Here is a 20,272-nt window from a genome sequence, read left to right on the forward strand (position 1 = left end):
CTTAGTCCAATACCACACTGCTTTCGTTTCTTTAGCTTTGTAGTAAATTGTGAATTGGGAGGTGGGGACTCCAGCTTCTTCTTTTTTTTTTTTTTCCTAATATTGATTTGGCTGTTTGGCATCTCTTAAAATTCCATATGAATTTGAGAATCAGCTTTTCCATTTCTGTAATAAAGGCCATTGGGATTTTGATAGGGACTGAATCTGTAGCTCACTTTGGGGAGTATTGTCATCCTAACAACATTAAATCTTCCAATCTATGAATAAAAATCTTTCCATTTATTTAGTCTTCTTAATTTCTTTCAGCAGTGTGTTGTGGTTTTCAGTGTTTATGTCTTGCATCTCTTTGATTAAATTGGTTCTCAGGTATTTTATCCATTTTGACGCTATTGCAAAGAAAATTATTTTTTAAATTTCCTTTTTGGGTTATTCACTGCTGGCATATAGAAATACACGTGAGTTTTGTGTTGTTGATCTTGTATCCTGTAACTTTACTGAATACATTTCTTAGCTCTAATAGATTTTGGGGTGTTTGTAGATCTTTAGGATTTTTCTGTGTATAGGATTATGTCATCTGTGAACACAGATAGTTTTACTTCTTCCTTTTAATTTGGATGCCTTTTATTTCATGATTGCTCTGACTAGAACCTCCAGTACAGAGTTGAGTAGAAGTGGTGAGAGCCGCTGTCCTTGCCTTGTTCCTGATCTAAGGTGGTGAGGGTGGGGAGTGGGGGAGAGGAGCTTTCAGTCTTTTATCGTTGAGTTAGCTGTGAATTTTTTATATACGCCCTTAATCATGTTGAGAATGTTTGTTTTAATTCTTTTGGGTGTTTTATCATGAAAGCATGTTAGGTTTTGTCAAAGGCTTTTTTCTGCATCAGTTGATGTGGTATATTAGATTGATTTTCATGTGTTAAACCATCTTTGCATTTCTGGGATAAATCCCACTTGGTTATGGTGTCTAATCATGTTAATATGATCATGTTAATAATCTATGCATGATCTAACATAATATGATCATGTTAATAATCATCTATGCTGTGAGATGTGGTTTGCTAGTATTTTGCTGAGTACGTTTGCATCTATGTTCTTAAGGAATACTGGTCTCTAGTTTTCTTGTGATGTCCTTGTCTGTTGTTGGCATCAAGGTAATGCTGGCCTCATAGAATGAATTGAGAGGTGTTCCCTCATCTTCTATTTTTTGAATGAGTTTGAGCAGGATTGGGGTTAATTCCTTAAATGTTTGGTACAGCTCACCAGCGAAACTATCTGGTCCTGGGCTTTCCTTTCTTGGGAGGTTTCTGATGATTGATTCCATCTCTCTGCAAGTTAGAGGTCTGATCAGAGTTTCAATTTCATCCTGACTCAGTTTGGGTTGGTATTCATGATTGCTAAAGGTTCAAAACACTTTGCTAAAACACAAATGTATTTACAATATTTATATATCTAAGTAGATGGAAAGAATGATCATCTTCCTGGATCAGTGTTATATGGGTTTTTTCTCTTTGTTTTGTTTTTTAGTTTCAAGAAGTAACTTTATAACCATGTGAATCGAAATAAGAAGGAAAATACTAAGAGAATCAACTAAAAGGGGTAAACACAATTGCCTTCAGGAAAGGAGGGGGCAGAGAATCTAATCTTCTTAAGAAATACAGGGCTTCCCTGGTGGCGCACTGGTTGAGAGTCCGCCTGCCGATGCAGGGGACACGAGTTCGTGCCCCGGTCCGGGAAGATCCCACATGCTGTGGAGCGGCTGAGCCTGCGCGTCCGGAGCCTGTGCTCCACGACCGGAGAGGCCACAGCAGTGAGAGGCCCGCGTACTGCAAAAAAAAAAAAAAGAAAAGAAAAGAAATACAGCAGCACAATTAGGCTCTTTGTAAAAAATAAACTTAATTAATCCACAAAAAGAAAGTTCTTCAGCCAGGCTGCATGGATTCAAATTCCACCTCTACCATTTGGTATGTGACCTGGGGCAAGTTTACAGTGTTTGATCTCCATGAACCTCAGTTTCCCATCTATGAAATGGGAATGATAACAGTACCTACTCTATAAAATTTTTGTGGGAACCAAAGGAGACAGTGGAATGTAAAGGGCTTGGCTAGTGAGTGTCCTGTAAATGGAAGCTTCTTGATGCTATTTATTATCAGGCTTGTCCAGACCAACCTAACTTCTCTTTCAGCTTAGCAAGAGCCACCTGGTCACTCTGAAGACCCCCATTTGTGCAGTTGACTGCCTGTCTGACACTGGGCATGTTTCTTCTCCCAGAGCCCCTCGGAGGTGGCTTCAGAAGGGCCTCAAACTTAGCCAGTCCTGCCCCAGACACTAACCCCTCCCCCTGGGGGTCATGGCTCTGTTTTTTAGTTTTTTCTTTTAAACAAAGATTTCCAAACTCTGTGGTTGCCTTGCCTCCTAAAAGGGGAAGAAGGGGGATCAGCCCAAGAAGGAGGAAGAGGAAAATAAGACAGACAGCCAGTGCAGCGGAGAGGAGCTCATGTCCAGTTGTCCTGGTCCCTGAAGAGCCAGTGTCCAGGAATCTAGCTCCCTGCCCACCCCCAAGCCCTGCATCGGCCTGCCGCCTTCCCCCTGAGGCCATGGGCCCAGGGACTCTGCTGATCCTTTTGGTGGCCACAGCTTGGCACGGTAAGAGCACACCTGGAGCCTTGGGGGATGGTGGGGGGTGAAGGGGATGTGACAGAGAGGGCTCCTGTGGAAGGACTCTCTGAACCCCTGCCCCTCACTGGGTGTCCCCACTTCGTGCTTCTATCTCCCCAGCCCTGGGCTGTAGGTATGTGGGTGTCTGCTTTGGAGAGGCAGTGGGGGGAAAAGAGGGTATGAATGGGGTGGAATGAGCCTGGCCAAGGCTGTGGATCCGTCCCAGCTCAGATGTTGACTGTCCGTGTGTCCTGAACACGTCCCTGATGCTCTCAGGGCTCTTCAGTGTCCACTAAATAGTCAATAGCAGGTTGTTGGGGGCGGTGATGGACTAGAGTAAATGGTTTTCAAACTTCACTGTGCGTCCATATTCCCCGGGGATCTTGTTACGTTGCAGACTCTGACTCAGCAGGTGACTTGAGATTCTGCATCACTAACAAGTTCTTAGGAGATGCCAATGCCCCTGGTCCAAACCTACACTGAGTAGGGAGGCCCCAGAGAACCCCTGATGGCTCTGCTGGTTCTGCCAGCCTGTGAATCACTAGGCAGACTAGGCAGGATCTGGCTGGGAGAGGCAATGATCCTTCCTTGGGCGGCTTGGGCAAGGGGTTAGAAGGAGACATAAGAGGCCAGCCTCCGGGCTTCCCTGGTGGCGCAGTGGTTGAGAGTCCACCTGCTGATGCAGGGGGCACGGGTTCGTGCCCCGGTCCGGGACGATCCCACATGCCGTGGAGTGGCTAGGCCCGTGAGCCATGGCCACTGAGCCTGCGTGTCCGGAGCCTGTGCTCCACAACGGGAGAGGCTACAACACTGAGAGGCCCGCGTACCGCGAAAAAAAAAAAAAAAGAGGCTAGCCTTTCTGGCCCAGGGCTCAGAAGAGGTAAATTTGGGAAGAGAGAGTACAGGGCAAGAGGCTTTTCCGGGGGAAGGACAGCAAGGGTCTCCTGGGCTAGAGCTCTCCCAAACACAGGCTGCTGGGGCTCAGGATGGAGAGCTGTGGGGCAGACCCCAACCTAACTCCATCCCTCTGGCAGCAGCAGTGATGCAGGATCTCCATCTAGGAGGGTGCCTCACTGGAGGTGAGGGGCTGGGTGCTTGGCTTGTATCTACAGCTGGCCCAACAAACACATTAAATTTTATTGCTTATTTGGAGGGAGCTCAGGGAAGGATGGGGACTGTGGGTGGGGTGGGAAGGCAGCCCTCAGCTCTGGCCTCCCCACCATCCTGGGGCTGCAGGACCCTGGGGAATAGGTGCGTCTGGTCCCTGATGAGGAGATGGCCCACTGAAGGTCTTTATCTGGCCCAGTCCGTCCCATTGGGCTTGCATGTCCGTTCTCTTTTGTTGAGATGTAATTTACACATAGTAGAAAGCACAGATTCTTAAGTGTACATTCGATGAGATGTGACAAGTGTACACACTTGTGGCCCCACCAACTCAGTTAAGATCGAGACTATTCCCCTCACCCTAAAAAGGTCCATGGGTTTTATTTCACTGCTTTGTCCTGTCCTCCTGCCCAGAACCTGCCTGTGGGGGACTGTTGGAAGGTAGAGGGGCTATCCAGCATCTAGCCTCAAAGGAAAGAAGAGATGGGGACAGCGGGGTGGAAACCTAAGCTTTCAGCCCAGTAGACCGGTGGTGAGTGGCGGGGGGCAGGGGGCTGCTGTGAGAAAGTTGGGGGACAGGATCAGAGCACGCTACCGACCGGGAGAGGCTCGCCAAGAGCCTGGGCTGAGGAGGGAGCTCTGCCCCAGGCCTTGGTGTGTGCTGTGTGTGTGCGTTTTGGGGGAGAGGAGCGGAAGTTGGGGCACACCCTGGGAGCAGATGATGGAGAGGGGTCTCCCAGACAAGTGGGAGGGGGTGGGGAGGTTTGGGGAGATGAGACGGTGGGGTGAAGGGGCAGGAGGGGTCCAGCCCCAGCCCAGGGAGGACGGCCCTGAGCAGGATTTTTCTTCCTGTCAGCCCAGCCAGCAGTGGGGAGCTGGGGCGGAAGTTGAGGGTGTCAGCCCTGTCCTGCGTGAATATTTGAGATGACAGGAGGAAACAAGAGAGATGCCTCTCTGACTACATTTCCAGGAGGCCGAGGCCAGAGCTAGAGGACAGAGCAGGGGAGGGGAAGGGAGAAGGCACCTGTGAGACCAGGCAGGGGCAGAAGCAGAATACAGAATCACAGAATCTGAGACCAGGGGATGTTACAGGCATAGGCTGTGACCTTTAAAAGTTAAACAATTCAGCTATCAGAGTGTCAGGACCAGAGGGAAGGTTAGAAGTATAGCAGTTGAAGCCAGTAACCCAGGGCAGGAGAGTTGAGTGAGCCAGAGGCTGCACGTCACCTCACTGAATCCTCCTAAGACCTCTCAGCGGTGGGAATTGGGATTCTTCTCATTGGATGGAAGAGTAGCCTGAGGGTCAGAGGTTAAGCAACCTACGCAGTTAGCAGGGGAAAACCAAGTTTTAGACCCAGGTTGGTGTGACCCCACGATCCAAGCTCTTTCCTACGATACAACCCTGCCTGGGGCGCTGCACGGCTGCAGCAGTAATAGGCCAGCACCCACTCCGTTGGGACTTGCCAACAGCCTGCCAGAAATGATGTTTGTCCCCATCCCTGGTGGTCAGCAGCACAGGAGTGCTGGCTACGACCCTCAGGTGTTGGCTTTGGTAGTATTCACTCAATCCTTTATGCCAATCAGAAGCTCGGGCAGAGAGGCTGCGTACCTCTGATGAGTACAAAATGAAAACATAAGCCATCCTGATATCATTTGACAGAGAAGATCTTTCCAATTCTGGGGTCTATGGTGAGGGTGGGGTGGTGGGGCAGTGGGATGGAAAGACCTATTTAAGAAACTTTTGTGCAGGACGACGTAGAGTCCCTGAATTTACCTGGTGCCCTCAGGGCTAGCGTGTCCGTGGCCCCATTGCTGGGACAGAAGGTTTAGACTCACTAGGGGTACCTAGTGGGTCAGTGGCAGAGCCAGGACCCACAGCCTGAGACATGCCAATGCCCAGCAGGTGGTACCCCCTGTCCTGGGGGCGAGGGGTTCTCTCCCCGTGGCCGGGAAGCAGAAGTGAGAGCATCTCTGGGAGAAGGGCTGCAGGCTGAGCGGAAACCGGGTCTGGGCCGGGTGCCAGCAATGTGCTTCCGCCTGCCCAGGCTGGAGGGCGCCTGGCAGCCCCTCCAAGGCCTTGAATCAGCTCTCACTTCCCTCCACTGCCCCTATTTTAGGCCCTGGAAAAATGCTGACACTGCAGAGGTGATGGGCCTTCTTCCCGGAGGGCCTGAGATGAGTTTCAAGTTCTCTTTTCTTCAAGAAAATTTTCCTTAAAAGAGATTGTCTCCCTAGTAAACGTAGCAGTGCTGGGATGTCAGGGTGGGTTGCTGGGGGTGGACTAGGTAATAAACATAAGGGCTAACCTCACTGAGTATTTATATTTGGTGACCGGTGATGTTCTAAAGGCTTTCCATGCGTTTAAATCTCCTGATATCTATCCCAATAAATGGGTACAATTATGGTCCCCATTTTATAAGTGAGGAAACTGAGACACAGAGCCTCTGAACCATCTTACTGTGTTATAGACCAGACGTCCAATGATGGGAGTGGGCACAACAGAAGACTTCTGAACCTGTCTAACTCTGCTGGGCTAAGATCCTACACCGCTTTTCTTCTTCCCCGTGTAAATTAACTCAGAGGACTCTGCCATGAACATGCCACTCATTTGTTTCTTCCTTTGCTTGTGTGAAGCCCCTTCTTTGAGCTGGGTGCTGGGCTTAGCAGCAGGGATGCAGCCCACTTTGTACATGGGGCTGAAGGAGTCCACTCCTGGGGAGAATGATGCAGTCATTGCCAGTGAGACTGAGGCCAGAAGCTGGGGGAGCCCCCATGGGACAGCGGCTGGGTTGGAGGCCGAGAAATCTCCCACTACCCTTCCATCAGAGACATCAGTCCATCACAGCAGCTTTGGGCTGGGGGCCTGAGCAAGTGACCAGAGAGGGGCAGGAACTTGTTCAAGGTGATCCTGCAAGTCACAGCTGAACCCCAGAACAACCATCACCCCTGCCAGGGCAGCACCCATCTCAGAGGCAGGGTATGGCCAAGGCGGTGTCACCTCAGGCCTCAATTCTGTTTGCCACCCCCCCCCCCCCCCGTCACCAGGTCAGGGGCTCCCGGTGATAGAGCCCAGTGGCCCTGAGCTGGTCGTGGAGCCAGGCACAGCCGTGACCTTGAGATGTGTGAGCAACGGCAGCGTGGAATGGGACGGCCCCATTTCCACCTACTGGACTCTGGACGCTGACGCCCCCAGCGGCATCCTCACCACGAACAATGCCACCTTCCTAAACACGGGAACCTACCGCTGCACTGAGCGTGGAGACCCCCTGGGGGGCAGCGCCACCATCCATCTCTATGTCAAAGGTGAGGACTGTGAGCCCACTCCCAAGAGGACTAGCCAAGCAGGTCCCACCACGAATGCGCAGGAGGGCTGGGCCCTAATGTTAACAATCACAATAAGGCAGCTCCACATTTGCTGAGTACCTGCCACAAACAAGGACCTGTGGCAGTGCTTCTAATTGAACGTTGTCCTCACAACAACCCTGTGAGGTGGTTCTGTGATTCTGCCCATTTTCCAAAGGCTCAGAGAGGTTGAGTCATTTGCCCAAGGTCACACAGCATTAAATAGTGGGGCTGGACCTGGCTTCAGAGCCCCAAGCATCAGCTGAGCTTCCCTGGTATAGTGTGACCTCAGGCAAATGATCAGCATCTCTGAGCTTCCCTGTCACCAATGTCCAGGGACCTCTTGGCCTGGTGGAGGGAAGGCAGTTGTAACCCTGTATCCCGACGTTCCCCAGACCCTGTTCGGCCCTGGAGGGTCCTGGTCGAGGAAGTGACGGTGATGGAGGGTCAGGACGCGCTGCTGCCCTGCCTGCTCACGGACCCAGCGCTGGGGGCAGGCGTCTCGCTGGTGCGGGTGCGTGGCCGACCTGTCTTGCGCCAAACCAACTACTCCTTCTTGCCCTCGCACGGCTTCATCATCCACAAGGCCAAGTTCATCGAGAGCCAGGACTACGAGTGCAGTGCTCGGGTGGACGGCAGGATGGTGAAGTCCCTCAGCATCCGGCTTAAAGTTCAGAAAGGTGTGTGGGCCGGGAGGAACAGAGAGCTGGCACTTGGCCTGAGGGGAGGTAATGGGGGAGGGGGGGCAGAGGGGGCTTTGTTTCATCTCTTCCTCCCAATCGCGACAGAGTGATCTATGGGGCATCTACTGGGGCAAGACGGTAAGGTGTCAGGCACAGAAAGGCAGAGCACACATAAGCCAAGTAACTCGACGGGCAAGGTGGTCTCAGATTCTGAGACAGGCTGTGAAAATCATTGAGCAGGGAGATGGAATAGAGTGTGTGGGAGTGGGGGGGGTGGCTCATGGAGAGAGTGACATTTTATTTGAGCTGAAATGTGAATTATGAGAAGGTGGAAACAGCAGGTACATAGTCATGAGCTGGGAACAGGCTTCGAATGTTCCAGGAACGGAAGGAGGGCCCGAAGCTCTCCCACACTCTCAGACGTGGATTTCCCACTCAGTGCCGGTCTGGTGCTGGGTGCTGGGCACAGGAAGGGGGGTAGTGAGCCACGCGATGGGGCATCGTGGTGGTGGGTGCGTGGGACACCTCTCTCTGGGGGGCAAAAATGCTGGTGAAGTCTCACTCCTATTCCCCCTTGTCTCTGCTGGGATGGTGGACAGGATTCTGGTTTCTGGAAGGATTGGTATGTGTCAGCAGGACGCCAGGCTCAGAACCTGGGCTTGAGACAGGAATCAGGTACCTGTAATGAGGCCAGGGTCAGAGCGGCATGGCTGACCCAAGTCCCTGTGCTCTGAGGCCACGAAACTGTCCAGGAAGTCAAAGGACCCCACCCTGTGGGCAGAGGGAGCCATGAAGGCCCTTTCCCTGCACTTTGCAGAGAGAGCCCTGGGCTCTAGTTCGGCCATGACCCTCTCAGTGACCACGGGTGAGTCCCTTAGTGTCTGGACCTTGAGGAACTGAATTAGGTTATCTTTCAACAACAGCAACAGCTAGAAATATTCATTCAATTCCTGCTATGTTTTAGGCACTGGACTAGCTGTGAGGGATAGCGCCTTCATGGATCTGACATTTACCGGGGAGACAGACGGGAGAGAAAGTCAGTAAATACCAATTGTGAAGAAATATGGGGCGGGGGGGGGGGTGGGGGATGAGGCTAATTCAGCGAAACTGTGACAGGAGGCCTCTCCGAGGAATGTCTGAGCTAAAGATCTGAAGGATGAGAAGAGGCAGGCAGTCAAAGCGTGGGAGAAGGCATTCCTGGAAGGAAGGGCAAGTGCAGAGTCGCTGGGTGGGAAAGGCTGTGCGGTGGGAAGGGCAGCTGGGGGAGTGGAGGGTGGCAGGTGTCCATGGGTCGGGAGCGGGGCCTGGGGAGGTGGGAGGGACTTCGGCTTTTATTCTGAGAGTGATGATGAGAAGCCACTGAATATTGTCACGAGAGAGAGGCATGATCCAATTTTCATTGCAAAGAGCTCCCTTTGGCCGCGGCGAGGAAGGAGGGAGGCCTCCCAGGTGCCTGAAGGGGTCCAGAGCAGAGAATGAGGGTGAGACTGGGGAGAGGCGCTGGTGATGGAGCAAAGGGGACTTTTCAAGGTCTATTTAGGAGACAGGACTTGTCGTGGGGAAAACTGAGGCGTCGGGGCTGCCTCCCAGGATTTGGGATGGGAGCCTGGCCCATGGCAGGAAGCAGAGTGACAGCTCTGGCCTGGATGTTCATGGGTCCCTTGCCCTGACCTCAGTCATCCCAGGACCCCCGACCTTGACACTGAAGCCTACAGAGCTGGTGCGGATTCAAGGAGAGGCTGCCCAGATCATATGCTCAGCCAGCGACGTTGATGTCAACTTTGATGTCTTCCTCCAACACGGAGACACCAAGGTCAGTCCCTGGGGAGTCTGTCCATCCTTCTGACATGCCAGGCCCTGCAGGATGCAGTCCCCAGCCCCACCTCAAGCTGGCTCTCTGGGCTGAGGGCATGGTCCAGGCCCAGAGAGGGGAGTGGACTCACCCAAGATCTCACTGCCAGTCAGTAGCTGATCCAGAAGCAGGACTCGGGCTCGTGCCACTAAATCTTGTGGGGGTTGATGGGAGGAGGCAGTACTCCACCCTCTTGACCCATGACCTTTGCCCCAGCCTGTAGACAAGAGCCACATGTCAGCTCACTTCTGACTTAGCAAGGGGTTCCTAGGCCACCTCTGAAGCCCAGGAATGTAAGAATCCTTTCAGAAAAACTCTGGAGAGAGGACGGAGAGGGGCTTTTCTCAGGAGGAAATGGCATTCGGCTGCTTCTAAGAACATCCTTCCTCCTTGTGCCTACCGTGTGCCAGGCTAGCCCTGTGCCATTTGCCTGCTCCATCTCACTTACTCTACAACCCTAAGAGCGTGGGGCCAATGTCAGTCCCATTTTGCAGATGAAGAAACTGAGGCTCAGAGTTCAGTCCCTGCCCAAGGAGAAGCAGATAGTAATTCTTAAAGGCTGAGAATTAGAAACCAGATCTTTCTAATTCCTAAACAACCTCAGTATACCATTTCCATTCCTTCTGGGTGCAGCTCACAATCTCTCAACAATCCGACTTCCATGACAACCGTTATCAAAAAGTCCTGACCCTCAACCTCGATCACGTAGACTTCCAAGATGCTGGCAACTACACTTGCATGGCCACCAATGCCCGGGGCATCCACTCCACCTCCATGGTCTTCTGGGTGGTAGGTAAGCATCAGGGTGGTGGGGAAGGGTCATCAGGGATCCTGGGGTGAGGGGGTGCATAAGGGGATTGAGAGAGAGGGAGCTGATGGCAGGGAAGGAGGAGACATTGTTAGAACAGCTCGCTAGAATCCCCTTTTTCTGGGCCTGGTTAAGGAGCCACGACACTGACAGCCCTCCCAGGTCCCCCGCCCCCCGCCCCAGAATCCCTCCCTCCCGCCTTGGAGGTCCCACAGTGCATGGCTGCATCTCATTCCAGCATCATTAGTTCTGTTTGGGGATTGGTGTCCAGTAGCTCCCTCCTGGGCTTCACTGTTCACTCATTCATTCCTTCCTGCATGCCTGGGAAACCCACATCACAGGGACACGTGAACAGACAATGACCACCCAGTGCGGTCATGGGGGAAGTGTGGGGTGTCCTGGGAACACCAAGCGAGACCCCCAACCAAGGCTTGGACAAAGTGGCCTCTAAGCTGGGACCAGAAGAATGGAGGTGGGTTAGCCAGGCAGAGGGGTGGAAAAGGAAGGGGAACAGCACTGCTGGCAGAGGGAACAGCATATGCAAAGGCTCAAAGGCGAAGAGAGCAAGAGCATGTGAGACATCCAGAGAAGCTGACAACAGCAGGGACATGAAGGGGAGGCGGGGGTGGTCACAGGAAAGCAGTGCTGAAGGTAGTATCCGAGGGCAAATTGGGTGGGGAGTTTGCATCGTATCCGGTGGAGGTCATTAAATGTGTTAAGAGGAGAGCGATGAGATCAGATTGCACAGAGGGTCCACTGTGTGGTGGTCAGGAACCCACACTCCTGGGGCACATTCCAACCCGGCTCCACCAATGACTTAGGCAGGTTCCTTACTCTGTTTCCCCATCTGCAAAATGGGGATGCTAACAGTAACTGTCTCATAGGATTGCTGTGAGAATTAAATGAATATGTGAATATATATACATATTTGAAGTACCCAGAATAGGACCTGGCATACAGTAAATGCTAAGTGTGCATGAGGAGATGTTACTTGAGAAGGCTCAACCCTACGCCGTGCGGATTGGACGGGAGACTAGAGCCTGGAGACCCATGAGGGCGGTTAATGCAGTGGTCCAGGCTAGAGATTGCAAAGGGTGCTGGACCACGGCAGCGGCCCAGGAGAGTCTGTCATCCAGAACGATTTCGGAGGGATGATGGACCAGACTTGGTGACTGCTGGGATGAAGGGGTGAAGGATAAAGGAGCCAAGATGGCTCCCGGGTCTTTGAACAGAGTGATTGGGTGAGAGGCGGCAACAGCCACTGGGCTGAGAATCCAGAGCTAAGGGGAGTTTCTTCAAGGTGCGGACAGGCTCTGAGTCATTTCAGTCTGGCCACACCTCGTGTGTTAAAAGTTATGGGAGCCCGAGGGGAGGCGGGGAGGGGGGATCAAGGAAGATCTTACTGGGAAGCTGACATTTGAGCAAAGACTTGAGGTGGGTGAAGGACCAAGCCATGTAGAATCTTGGAGAAGAGAGCTTCAGGCAGAGGGCAAGCAATGTTGTTAAGGCAGGTCCATGCTCACCACATGCAAGGAGTAGGTCAGCCAGTGTGACTGGGCTGGAACTCAAGAGGAAGAGCGGTAGAAGTTGAGGTCAGAGGTGAAGGGGAAGGTCCCCGTAGGCCAAGGTGAGGACTTGGGCTTTTCCTCTTGAGAGAGATGGGGTGCCATTGGAGGGTCTGAACAAAGGGGTGACATCATCTGACTTGGAGGTAACAAAATATAACATGGCTTTCTGGTGCTCTGTTGAGGACTGTCTATAGGGAGATGAGGGTAGAAGCAGGGAGACAGGAGGCTACTGCTGGTCTGAGCTAGAGGTGATGGTGGCTTGATTAGGGTGGTAATGGTGGAGGTGGTGGGAAGTGGCTGGAGTTTGGCTGGCTGGCTGGCTGGCTAAGGGGAGAAGAGAGAAGAAAACAGCCTTGCCCTAAAAGCTCACAAACTCAGAGAGAGAAGACAGCTACCTAAAGGAGGAACCAGATACATGAAGTAGTGTAGATGTGGTGCCTAATGAATGTGTCATCTCAAAGGGCAGCAGAGGGCACCATGCTAAGTGAAATAAGCCAGAGAAAGACAAACATTGTATGATATCGCTTATATGTGGAATCTAAAAAAGTACCACAAACGAATGAATATAACAAAAAAGAAGCAGTCTCACAGATATAGAGCACAAACTAGTGGTTACCAGTGGGGACAGAGAAGATGGGAGAGGATTAAGAGGCACAAACTACTGTGTATAAAATAGATAAGCTACAAGCATATGTTGTACAACACAAGGAATATGGCTACTAATTTATAATAACTATAAATGGAGTAAAACTTTTAAAAATTGTGAAGCGCTCTGTTGTAGACCTGAAACTTATCAAATATTGTACATCAACTATACCTCAATTAGAAAAAAAAAAGCAACAGGAATCCAGAGGAAGGAGAGCTCCCTTTGGCCTGGAGTGGATGGGTGGAGTCTCCCTAATGGGTACAAGTCTTGGAGAATGAGAAGGATCTAAATAGAAGAGAGGAAGAATATGGGGTTCCTGGTGCAGGAAATGACTTGAGCACAACATCCAAGGTTGGAATGACTGTGGTGTGTTCAGGGGACATGAGAACATCGAGATGGGTGGAGAATTGTGTGTGTGTGTGTGTGTGTGTGTGTGTGTGTGTGTGTGTGTGAAGTGGGGACGTGGCTAGGTGCGCATAGGAAGACTTGAATGAGAAGAGCCTTGAATGCCAAGCTGAATAGTGGAGGTGATGGGGAATCACAGGGAGCTTTTTGAGCAGGAACAACACAGGGTAGAAGAGTGAATTTTAGATTTCATAGAATTGAGTGAGAAGAGGAGCCCTGAGAGATCATCTGGTCTTTTTGCAAAGCCTTGGGATTTTAAGAGGGTATTAGAGTAGCTTCCATGAGAGGCAAAGAGAGGCTGAATGGATGGGGGTTTTTGCACCTCTCCTTTGCCTACAATTCAATCAGAGCAGCTTGATTTTAATTCATGCATTTACTTAGAAGAAACCAGCCAAGACTCTTTCAGTTATAGGTACTAGAAATCAACTCAAACTGGCCTAATCAAAAGAGGAATTATAGCCAAAACCCCCATGTATATGAGCTTCTGGTTTCGTTAGATTTAGGTGTTCAGGTGTGGACAAGAATCTGTTGCTTCCCAACTCTTAGCTCTTTCTTTTTCTTGCGGGGCAGCACCAAGTTTGGAAACCCCAGTGGAATGAAAGCTTCTCTTTCCCTCGAGTTCCAACAAAAATCATGGAAATTAGAGTCATGGACTCACATGCCTAGCCCCAAAATCAATCACTGGTCCCAAGGGGACAGATTACCCTGATTGGCTGGCCTGGATCACGTGCCCACTTTAGAGCTGGATATGGAAGCTGCATTGACTATACTACTACAGAAAAAGGGGGAAATGGGTGAGAGCGTATGGGAAAAAAAAAACAGACTTTTTTTTTAACTGCTAGAAAAATTTCCATGAAGTTATAACAACATAGATATATTCAATCTCTTCGTTATATAAATAAAGATGTAGAGGTGCCAAGGAGAATAGGAATTTGCCCAAGTTGTCCCAGGAACTCAGTGAAGAAGAGAAGAGTTTGGAGCCCTGGGGGTGGTGGGAAAAGAGACGAGAGAGGGCAAGTCTGGGTTATGGGCGGAGTCTGTGTGCCTGGCACATGGTAGGTGCTCAGGGAGGGCCCAGCTGAAAGACTGGCTCGATGGGTGGATTGCTAAATGAACACACACACTGGGGTATCTTCCCACTAATGCCAGATCTCTGTGCATTCTGCTTTCCAGACAGTGCCTACTTGAACTTGACCTCTGAGCAGAACCTCCTCCAGGAGGTGACCGTGGGTGAGAAGATAGAACTCAAAGTCAAGGTGGAGGCCTACCCAAGCCTGCAAAGTTTTAACTGGACCTACCAGGGACCCTTCCTTGGCCACCAGCCCAAGCTCAATTTTGTAACCAACAAGGGCACATACAGGTATCACCTATTAGCTCATATCCGCATAGCGCACAGCCAGATGGAGCAGTTCAGCCAGGAGTCAGGACACTTGGGTCCTATCTCAACCTTGCTGCGTGACCTGGAGCGAGTCCTTTCCCGTTTCTAGGTCTCATTTTTCTTGACTATGTCGAACCTCGATATCAGTCATCAGCGTCTGAGATGTAGATCAAATTAGTGTATCCCTCTGTCCTATATCCTTGGAAAATCCAATGTCCTCTTCAAGAACTACCATTTCTTGGGGGCATGCATTCTGATGGTCACCCAAGGTCTCGATCTTATGCCTCCTCTTTTGTGACTAATCCAAATGCAGAAGACAACCCCCCCCATGATTTCCACTCATAGTCACACACCTAATAGCAATCGCACGACGTATCTGCCACATACACAGGTTTGGGGAATAGAGGGAGTTAACATCTCTCAGTCACAGATATATCAGAAGTTCTTTAAAAGCCTGTGGTCATCCACCCCTGAGAATTTCTCACCAGCTGTGCTCTTCTCCACAGGCTCAGAGCTCTTCTTATAGAGTGCCGTGTGACTCTGCATCCTCCCATCTCTCCACTCCCAGAATCCTGCTCATCCCACATGTACAACATTTTAGAAATCTCTTTTTCTTGTCTCCTGTGGACTCTGTCCTCGGGGTCTTACTTCCTCATCCAAAGTGACCTAACCCCAGGTAGTTTTCTAAACAAGAGAGTTTCTTCCCCAAGGAGGAACACTGATACCAAGTGTGAAAATAATAATTTCTTTACCCTGTTCTATTTGAATGAGAGGGTACAGCTCCATCGAGGGCAGCAAATATGTGGTGTGCGTGTGATAACTTCCCCTCCCTCACTCGTGACAGAGACCCTTAATTGATTTTTTTTTTTTTTTTTTTTTTTTTGCGGTACGCGGGCCTCTCACTGCTGTGGCCTCTCCCGTTGCGGAGCACAGGCTCCGGACGCGCAGGCTCAGCAGTCGTGGCTCACGGGCCCAGCCGCTCCGCGGCATGTGGGATCTTCCCGGACCAGGGCACGAACCCGTGTCCCCTGCATCGGGAGGCGGACTCTCAACCACTGCGCCACCAGGGAAGCCCCCTAATTCATTTTTGAACCCTTTCCTAATTCATTTTTGAACCCATCCTGCCAGATGCAGCCTCAGAGTCCTTCTCAACACAGTCTCTAGGCTATATTTCCATCATAACTGGCTCATGAGAGGAGACCTGTTTGCCATCCCTGGGCTAGATAATCCCTAGACATCTTCCGACTCCCAAATTCTCTGGAGTTCTCTTCCTAGCTCCAGAAGCCCAAACCTCTTTGATTCCTGGATTCTTGTGTTGTCGATCATCAGAATCAACAAGGATGTTCCCTTGTCCTTATCTTCCTCTTCCCAGTTCCCTTCTTGTCCTTTCCGGCCAGGATTTCTAGCTTCCCCTCGTCTAAAGCAGAAGTTCTGAATCTGGAGTCTGCAGACCCCTGGAAGGAGGCTGGTCCAGGGATAGGTTTCAGGGGTCTGTAAGCGACAGGGACACTGTGGAAAGGAACCAGGGAGATGCCCTCAAACATAGTAATCTGGGGCCATTCAGCACAGGGCAGATAAGCGTGGGCACCAAACAGCCCACGTGATAGGTGTGTTCATAATGGTGATTTTGACTCATGCAGAAAGTTAAATTCTTTCAGTTTAAGAAGGAGATGTTAGTTATCTCAAGGATTGCTCTCTGAATACCATGGGGTTTAGTCTAGTAATGGCTGCAGATATTTTCCAGTAAAGAGACAAGTGCCTACAATGAGTCAGGCACTCTATCAGGCACTCTGAGTATATATCCCTTTAGTCCTTAGGTTGAGTGTGTGGATTAATTACTGTAAGTGTCACCCTTACAGAAAAGGAAGCAAAGGATCAGAGAGGTTAAGTACTTGTCTAAGGTCACACAGCTAGGAAATGGCAACATTAGGACTTGAGCCCTGTTCTCTGGAGCCCATGGCTACATCCTGCCTCTCTCCCCTCTCAAGGTCCCTCTTGGCAGGGTTGGCGCTTTAGGGATGGAAGCTGACCTGGGTGCTAGCGTCTTCAGCAAGGATTGTTTAGCCCAGTGATGGTGGTGAAAGTAGGTACATTCATTGGGACCTGTGATGTGCCTCCCAGTGTTGGCATTTTACAGACATCACGTCTACTAAACCTCAGAACAAAAGCACTTTACGGATGAAAGAAGCAATTAAGGGAATCGGGTTGGGGGTTTTTGCGTGTCTCAGGGGCACTCAGACTGGGTACTTGGTTCAGCCAAGACCTTTGTGCCCCGGACACTTTACCAAAAATAAATCCCTTATAAGGTGGTTGTCTGAGCCCACTGTCCTCACCCCAGATGGCCTGCTCCTCTCATGCAGGTACACCTCCACCCTCACCCTGCTTCGCCTGAAGCCCTTCGAGGCCGGCCACTACTCCTTCCAGGCCAGAAATGCCAGAGGAGAGGAGACCCTGACCTTTGAACTCACCCTTCTATGTGAGTGATGGAGTGGGGCTGGGGACATGGGGTTCCTGAGGCTGCTGGGATGGCTGGGCTGGTGGAGAGAAGACTCAGTGTCGGGTGGTCAAGCCAGGAGGCGGGCCTCTGGGGCTGACTCCTCCCTCCTTTGCCCCTCCCTCTGCCTCAGACCCCCCAGAGGTAGAGGTCACGTGGACCCTCATCAACGGCTCTAAAACCCTGCTCTGTGAAGCCTCAGGGTACCCCCAGCCCAATGTGACGTGGGTGCAGTGCAGGGGCCACACGAACAGGTACGCGGGCTCTGGTTGCCTTCCTCACCTGGGCGCAGGGGCCGGGCACCCTGAAACTCTGAGCTACATTCTGTTCTTCCCAGATGTGGTAAGACCCAAGTGCTGGTCCTGGACGACCCAAACCCTGAGGTCCTGAGCCAAAAGCCCTTCCACAAGGTGACCGTCCAGAGCCTGCTGGCCACTGGGACCTTGGAACACAACAGGACGTACGAGTGCAGGGCCTACAACAGCCTGGGGAACAGCTCCCAGGCCTTCGGGCCTGTCTCTGTAGGTGAGCATTTGACCCGCCTGCTCCAGGCCAAGATGGGAAGGAGGCCCAGGAAACTGCCCCACAGCCCCACCCCTGGGAACCAAGGGCCAGAGTTCCAGTGCCAAGCAGATCCCAGCCATACCGAGTTCTAGCTCTCTGCGTGTGACTCCAGGGCCCCTCCTGACCAAAGCTCTCCTGAAGCGGCGAGATGGGGGAGTCTAGGACCCGTGGGGCTGGAAGTAGTGGGGAGAAGGGCAGAGGGGATGCAGACGTGAGATGCAGAGAGAAAGCAGCTTGAAGCAGCTACAGCCGCATCTGGCCCCTCTCCTCACATTCCTGCACTTGAACTGACTCATTAGTTCATGAGTGTGTATTTGGGACTCACTTCGTGCAGGGAGCAGTGCCTCCCCGGAGCGTAGTCCGGTGATGTGAGCAGGCGACAAATGAACAGTCCCCTCACCCCCTCCCCCAATCCCAGGGCCGGCCTTGACAGCCTTCTCCATCCCTCCCAGATTCCCTTCCTGCCAGAGACACAGTCCTATCCATTCAGGGCCACTGTCCGGGGCGGGGGTCACTAACACAGCTGCATCATCCGTCTAGAGGAAGAGGCATCTTTCTCTGCGTTGCACAAAGGCTGCATGTGGGTTAGTTCTCTGATTCTGAGAGGCCCAGGGCTGCACAGGCCCACAGAACCCTCAGGCCTCTAAAAAGCAGATTCAGCACCCACCGTGTGCCAGGCCCTGGTGAGGTTCTCTGGGCCCAGAGAGGACAGAGTGGGAGCCTCTGCCTGGCTCACAGGGGGCCCGCAGGTGCCCCAGCTGCTGGCCTTGGAGCAAGTGGGGCTGAGGCCCGATTCCACATGCCGCTGCCTCGGCTGCTCTGTCTTGCAGCTGGTGGTCGTATATCACAAATAATAAAGCCAACATTTTCTTGAAGGCTCACACTGCGCCAGGCATCACGCTAAGCCCTTTGCAGGCATTATTTCAGTGAACTCGCACACCCCTAGGAGGTTAGTCCAGTCTTCCTTCCCCCCCTGGGGCGTGCTGAACCTGAGGCTTAGAGACAAGTCACAGGTTCAACTGTCACACCTCCTAAGTGGCAGAGCTGAGGCTGGGCCTCAGACTCATGCTGCTGATCTGGGCCAGGACGTGGAAATTATGTCCTTCCAAACACATCAAGGGAACTAGGGCTGTTGATCTGGGAAGAGGAGACCCCGGGTCCGTGAACCTGGCTTTCAGACTCCCAGAAGGGCTGTGTGGTCCCAAAGGGCACTTGGGGAAGCTGCAGGGAAATGCTGGGGAGGCAGATTTCAGTCTAACCTCTAGAAGGTCTTTCCATCCGAGCTGGCCAGAGGTGTAGGTGGTAAGTCTCCACACTGGGGGAGGGTGCAAGTCATGGCTGAGCCCCAGGCCAGGCTGCTGCAGAGGCTCCTTGCACGGGCAGTGGGTGGGCTGCGTGAACTGAGGGGCTCCGCTGGCCACAGAGGCGGCGAGTCTGGGCAGGGTTTGGAGCTGGTCACGAGCAGTGCTAGAGAGGTGGTCCTCCCTGCCCCCGGCTGGGGGAGGGTCTACGGGCTTCCCGCTGAGAGGACTCCTCGTTCAGTCAGTAAGCATTTATTGGGCACCTACTGAGTTCCAGGCAACTGGCCTGTTCCAGTGGGGAGCAGGTGGTCTCAAAGGCCCTTTCTGCTGCTCATTCCTCTGCCCCACCCTTTCCAGGAGCCTACACGCAGCCCCTTGATGAGCCCCTCTTCACGCCGGTGCTGGTGGCCTGCATGTCCGTCACGGCCTTGCTGCTGCTGCTACTCCTGTTGCTTTTGTACAAGTACAAGCAGGTGAGCCTGGGCAGGGCTGGGGGGCGGCCAGGCACCCGAGTGAGCCAGACCCTGGGGCAGTGCCCCCAGGCTGTGTGGATCCACCCTTCAGCCCCGTGAATACGAATTCGTCTGTCAGCCAGTCATTGAACCAACAGCCCTTTAATGGGCGCCTGCTGTATGCCAGTGTCAGTGGCTGGGTGAGCCAAGACTCGGAGCCTCTGAGGTTTTGCCCTCGTAGAAGTCTCTGTCTAGTGAGCTGGACGGTTGCTAATCGAATAGCCACGGAAGTGAGGGCGTGGATCACAGAGAGAGAGATGCTACGGGGAGAGCCGTGGCCGTTGGGGAGAGCATGAACATGGGAACTTGTCCCAGCTGGGGGCTTCCAGGGACACAGAGAGGGTATCATGGGGCCAGGCCTGTGTCTCTGTCAGGTGGCAGGTAAGTTAGTGGAGGGGAAGGCCTGACCATCCTCGTCCTCATTTAATATGATTATTAATCAAGTCTGCCGTTAATTGCACGTTGACGTTTAGTGCACTGCCTGTCACCCTGAGTGCTCAGCGAGTGATGGCGATTTTAGGGGCATTGTTACGAAGCATGTTACCTACATCCCCTCATTTACTGACCTCAACAGCCACGGCATGTGGGTAGTATCACTACCCCATTTTACAGAGTTGGAAGCTGAGGTTCTGAGAGGTTGAGACAGTTGCCCTAGTCTACAGCCGGTCAATGGCAGAGGCTGGTTTTTTAAAAGCCATTTTGTAAACCCATGGAATCATCTTATCTTACCCTCAAAACAATCTAGAGGCAGGGACTAGAGCAGTCAGCATTTTACAGTAAGGAAGCAGGCTCAGCAAGGTTGAAGGACCCGCCCAAGAGTCCTAGTTGCCTTGCACCCCAGAGCCTGTGGCCTCCACCACTTAGCCTCCCTGCCTCCCTACATAAAAGACTACTTCTGGTGCAGTCAGGCACTGGGAGGGCCAGGCCAGAAGGCTGTGGGAGGCCAGAAGTGGAGGGATCTTT

The 20,272-nt window shown here is 52.1% G+C and overlaps 1 protein-coding gene across 1 annotated transcript in view; it reads left to right on the forward strand.

The window, feature by feature from the left end:
• Positions 1-1,858: 1,858 nt before the first annotated feature.
• CSF1R (colony stimulating factor 1 receptor) overlaps positions 1,859-20,272 on the forward strand; it is a 30,549-nt gene continuing 12,135 nt past the window's right edge. Inside the window, exons 1-11 of the mRNA XM_032628591.1 lie at positions 1,859-1,958; positions 2,417-2,640; positions 6,802-7,059; positions 7,494-7,778; positions 9,458-9,594; positions 10,267-10,426; positions 14,234-14,420; positions 16,799-16,914; positions 17,066-17,186; positions 17,270-17,457; positions 19,155-19,270. Coding sequence (XP_032484482.1) covers positions 1,930-1,958; positions 2,417-2,640; positions 6,802-7,059; positions 7,494-7,778; positions 9,458-9,594; positions 10,267-10,426; positions 14,234-14,420; positions 16,799-16,914; positions 17,066-17,186; positions 17,270-17,457; positions 19,155-19,270 — 1,821 coding nt within the window. The 5' untranslated portion in view covers positions 1,859-1,929. The remainder of the gene's footprint in view (positions 1,959-2,416; positions 2,641-6,801; positions 7,060-7,493; positions 7,779-9,457; positions 9,595-10,266; positions 10,427-14,233; positions 14,421-16,798; positions 16,915-17,065; positions 17,187-17,269; positions 17,458-19,154; positions 19,271-20,272) is intronic.

This window comes from Phocoena sinus, chromosome 3 (genome assembly GCF_008692025.1).
Source record: "Phocoena sinus isolate mPhoSin1 chromosome 3, mPhoSin1.pri, whole genome shotgun sequence".
Lineage (NCBI taxonomy): Eukaryota > Metazoa > Chordata > Mammalia > Artiodactyla > Phocoenidae > Phocoena > Phocoena sinus.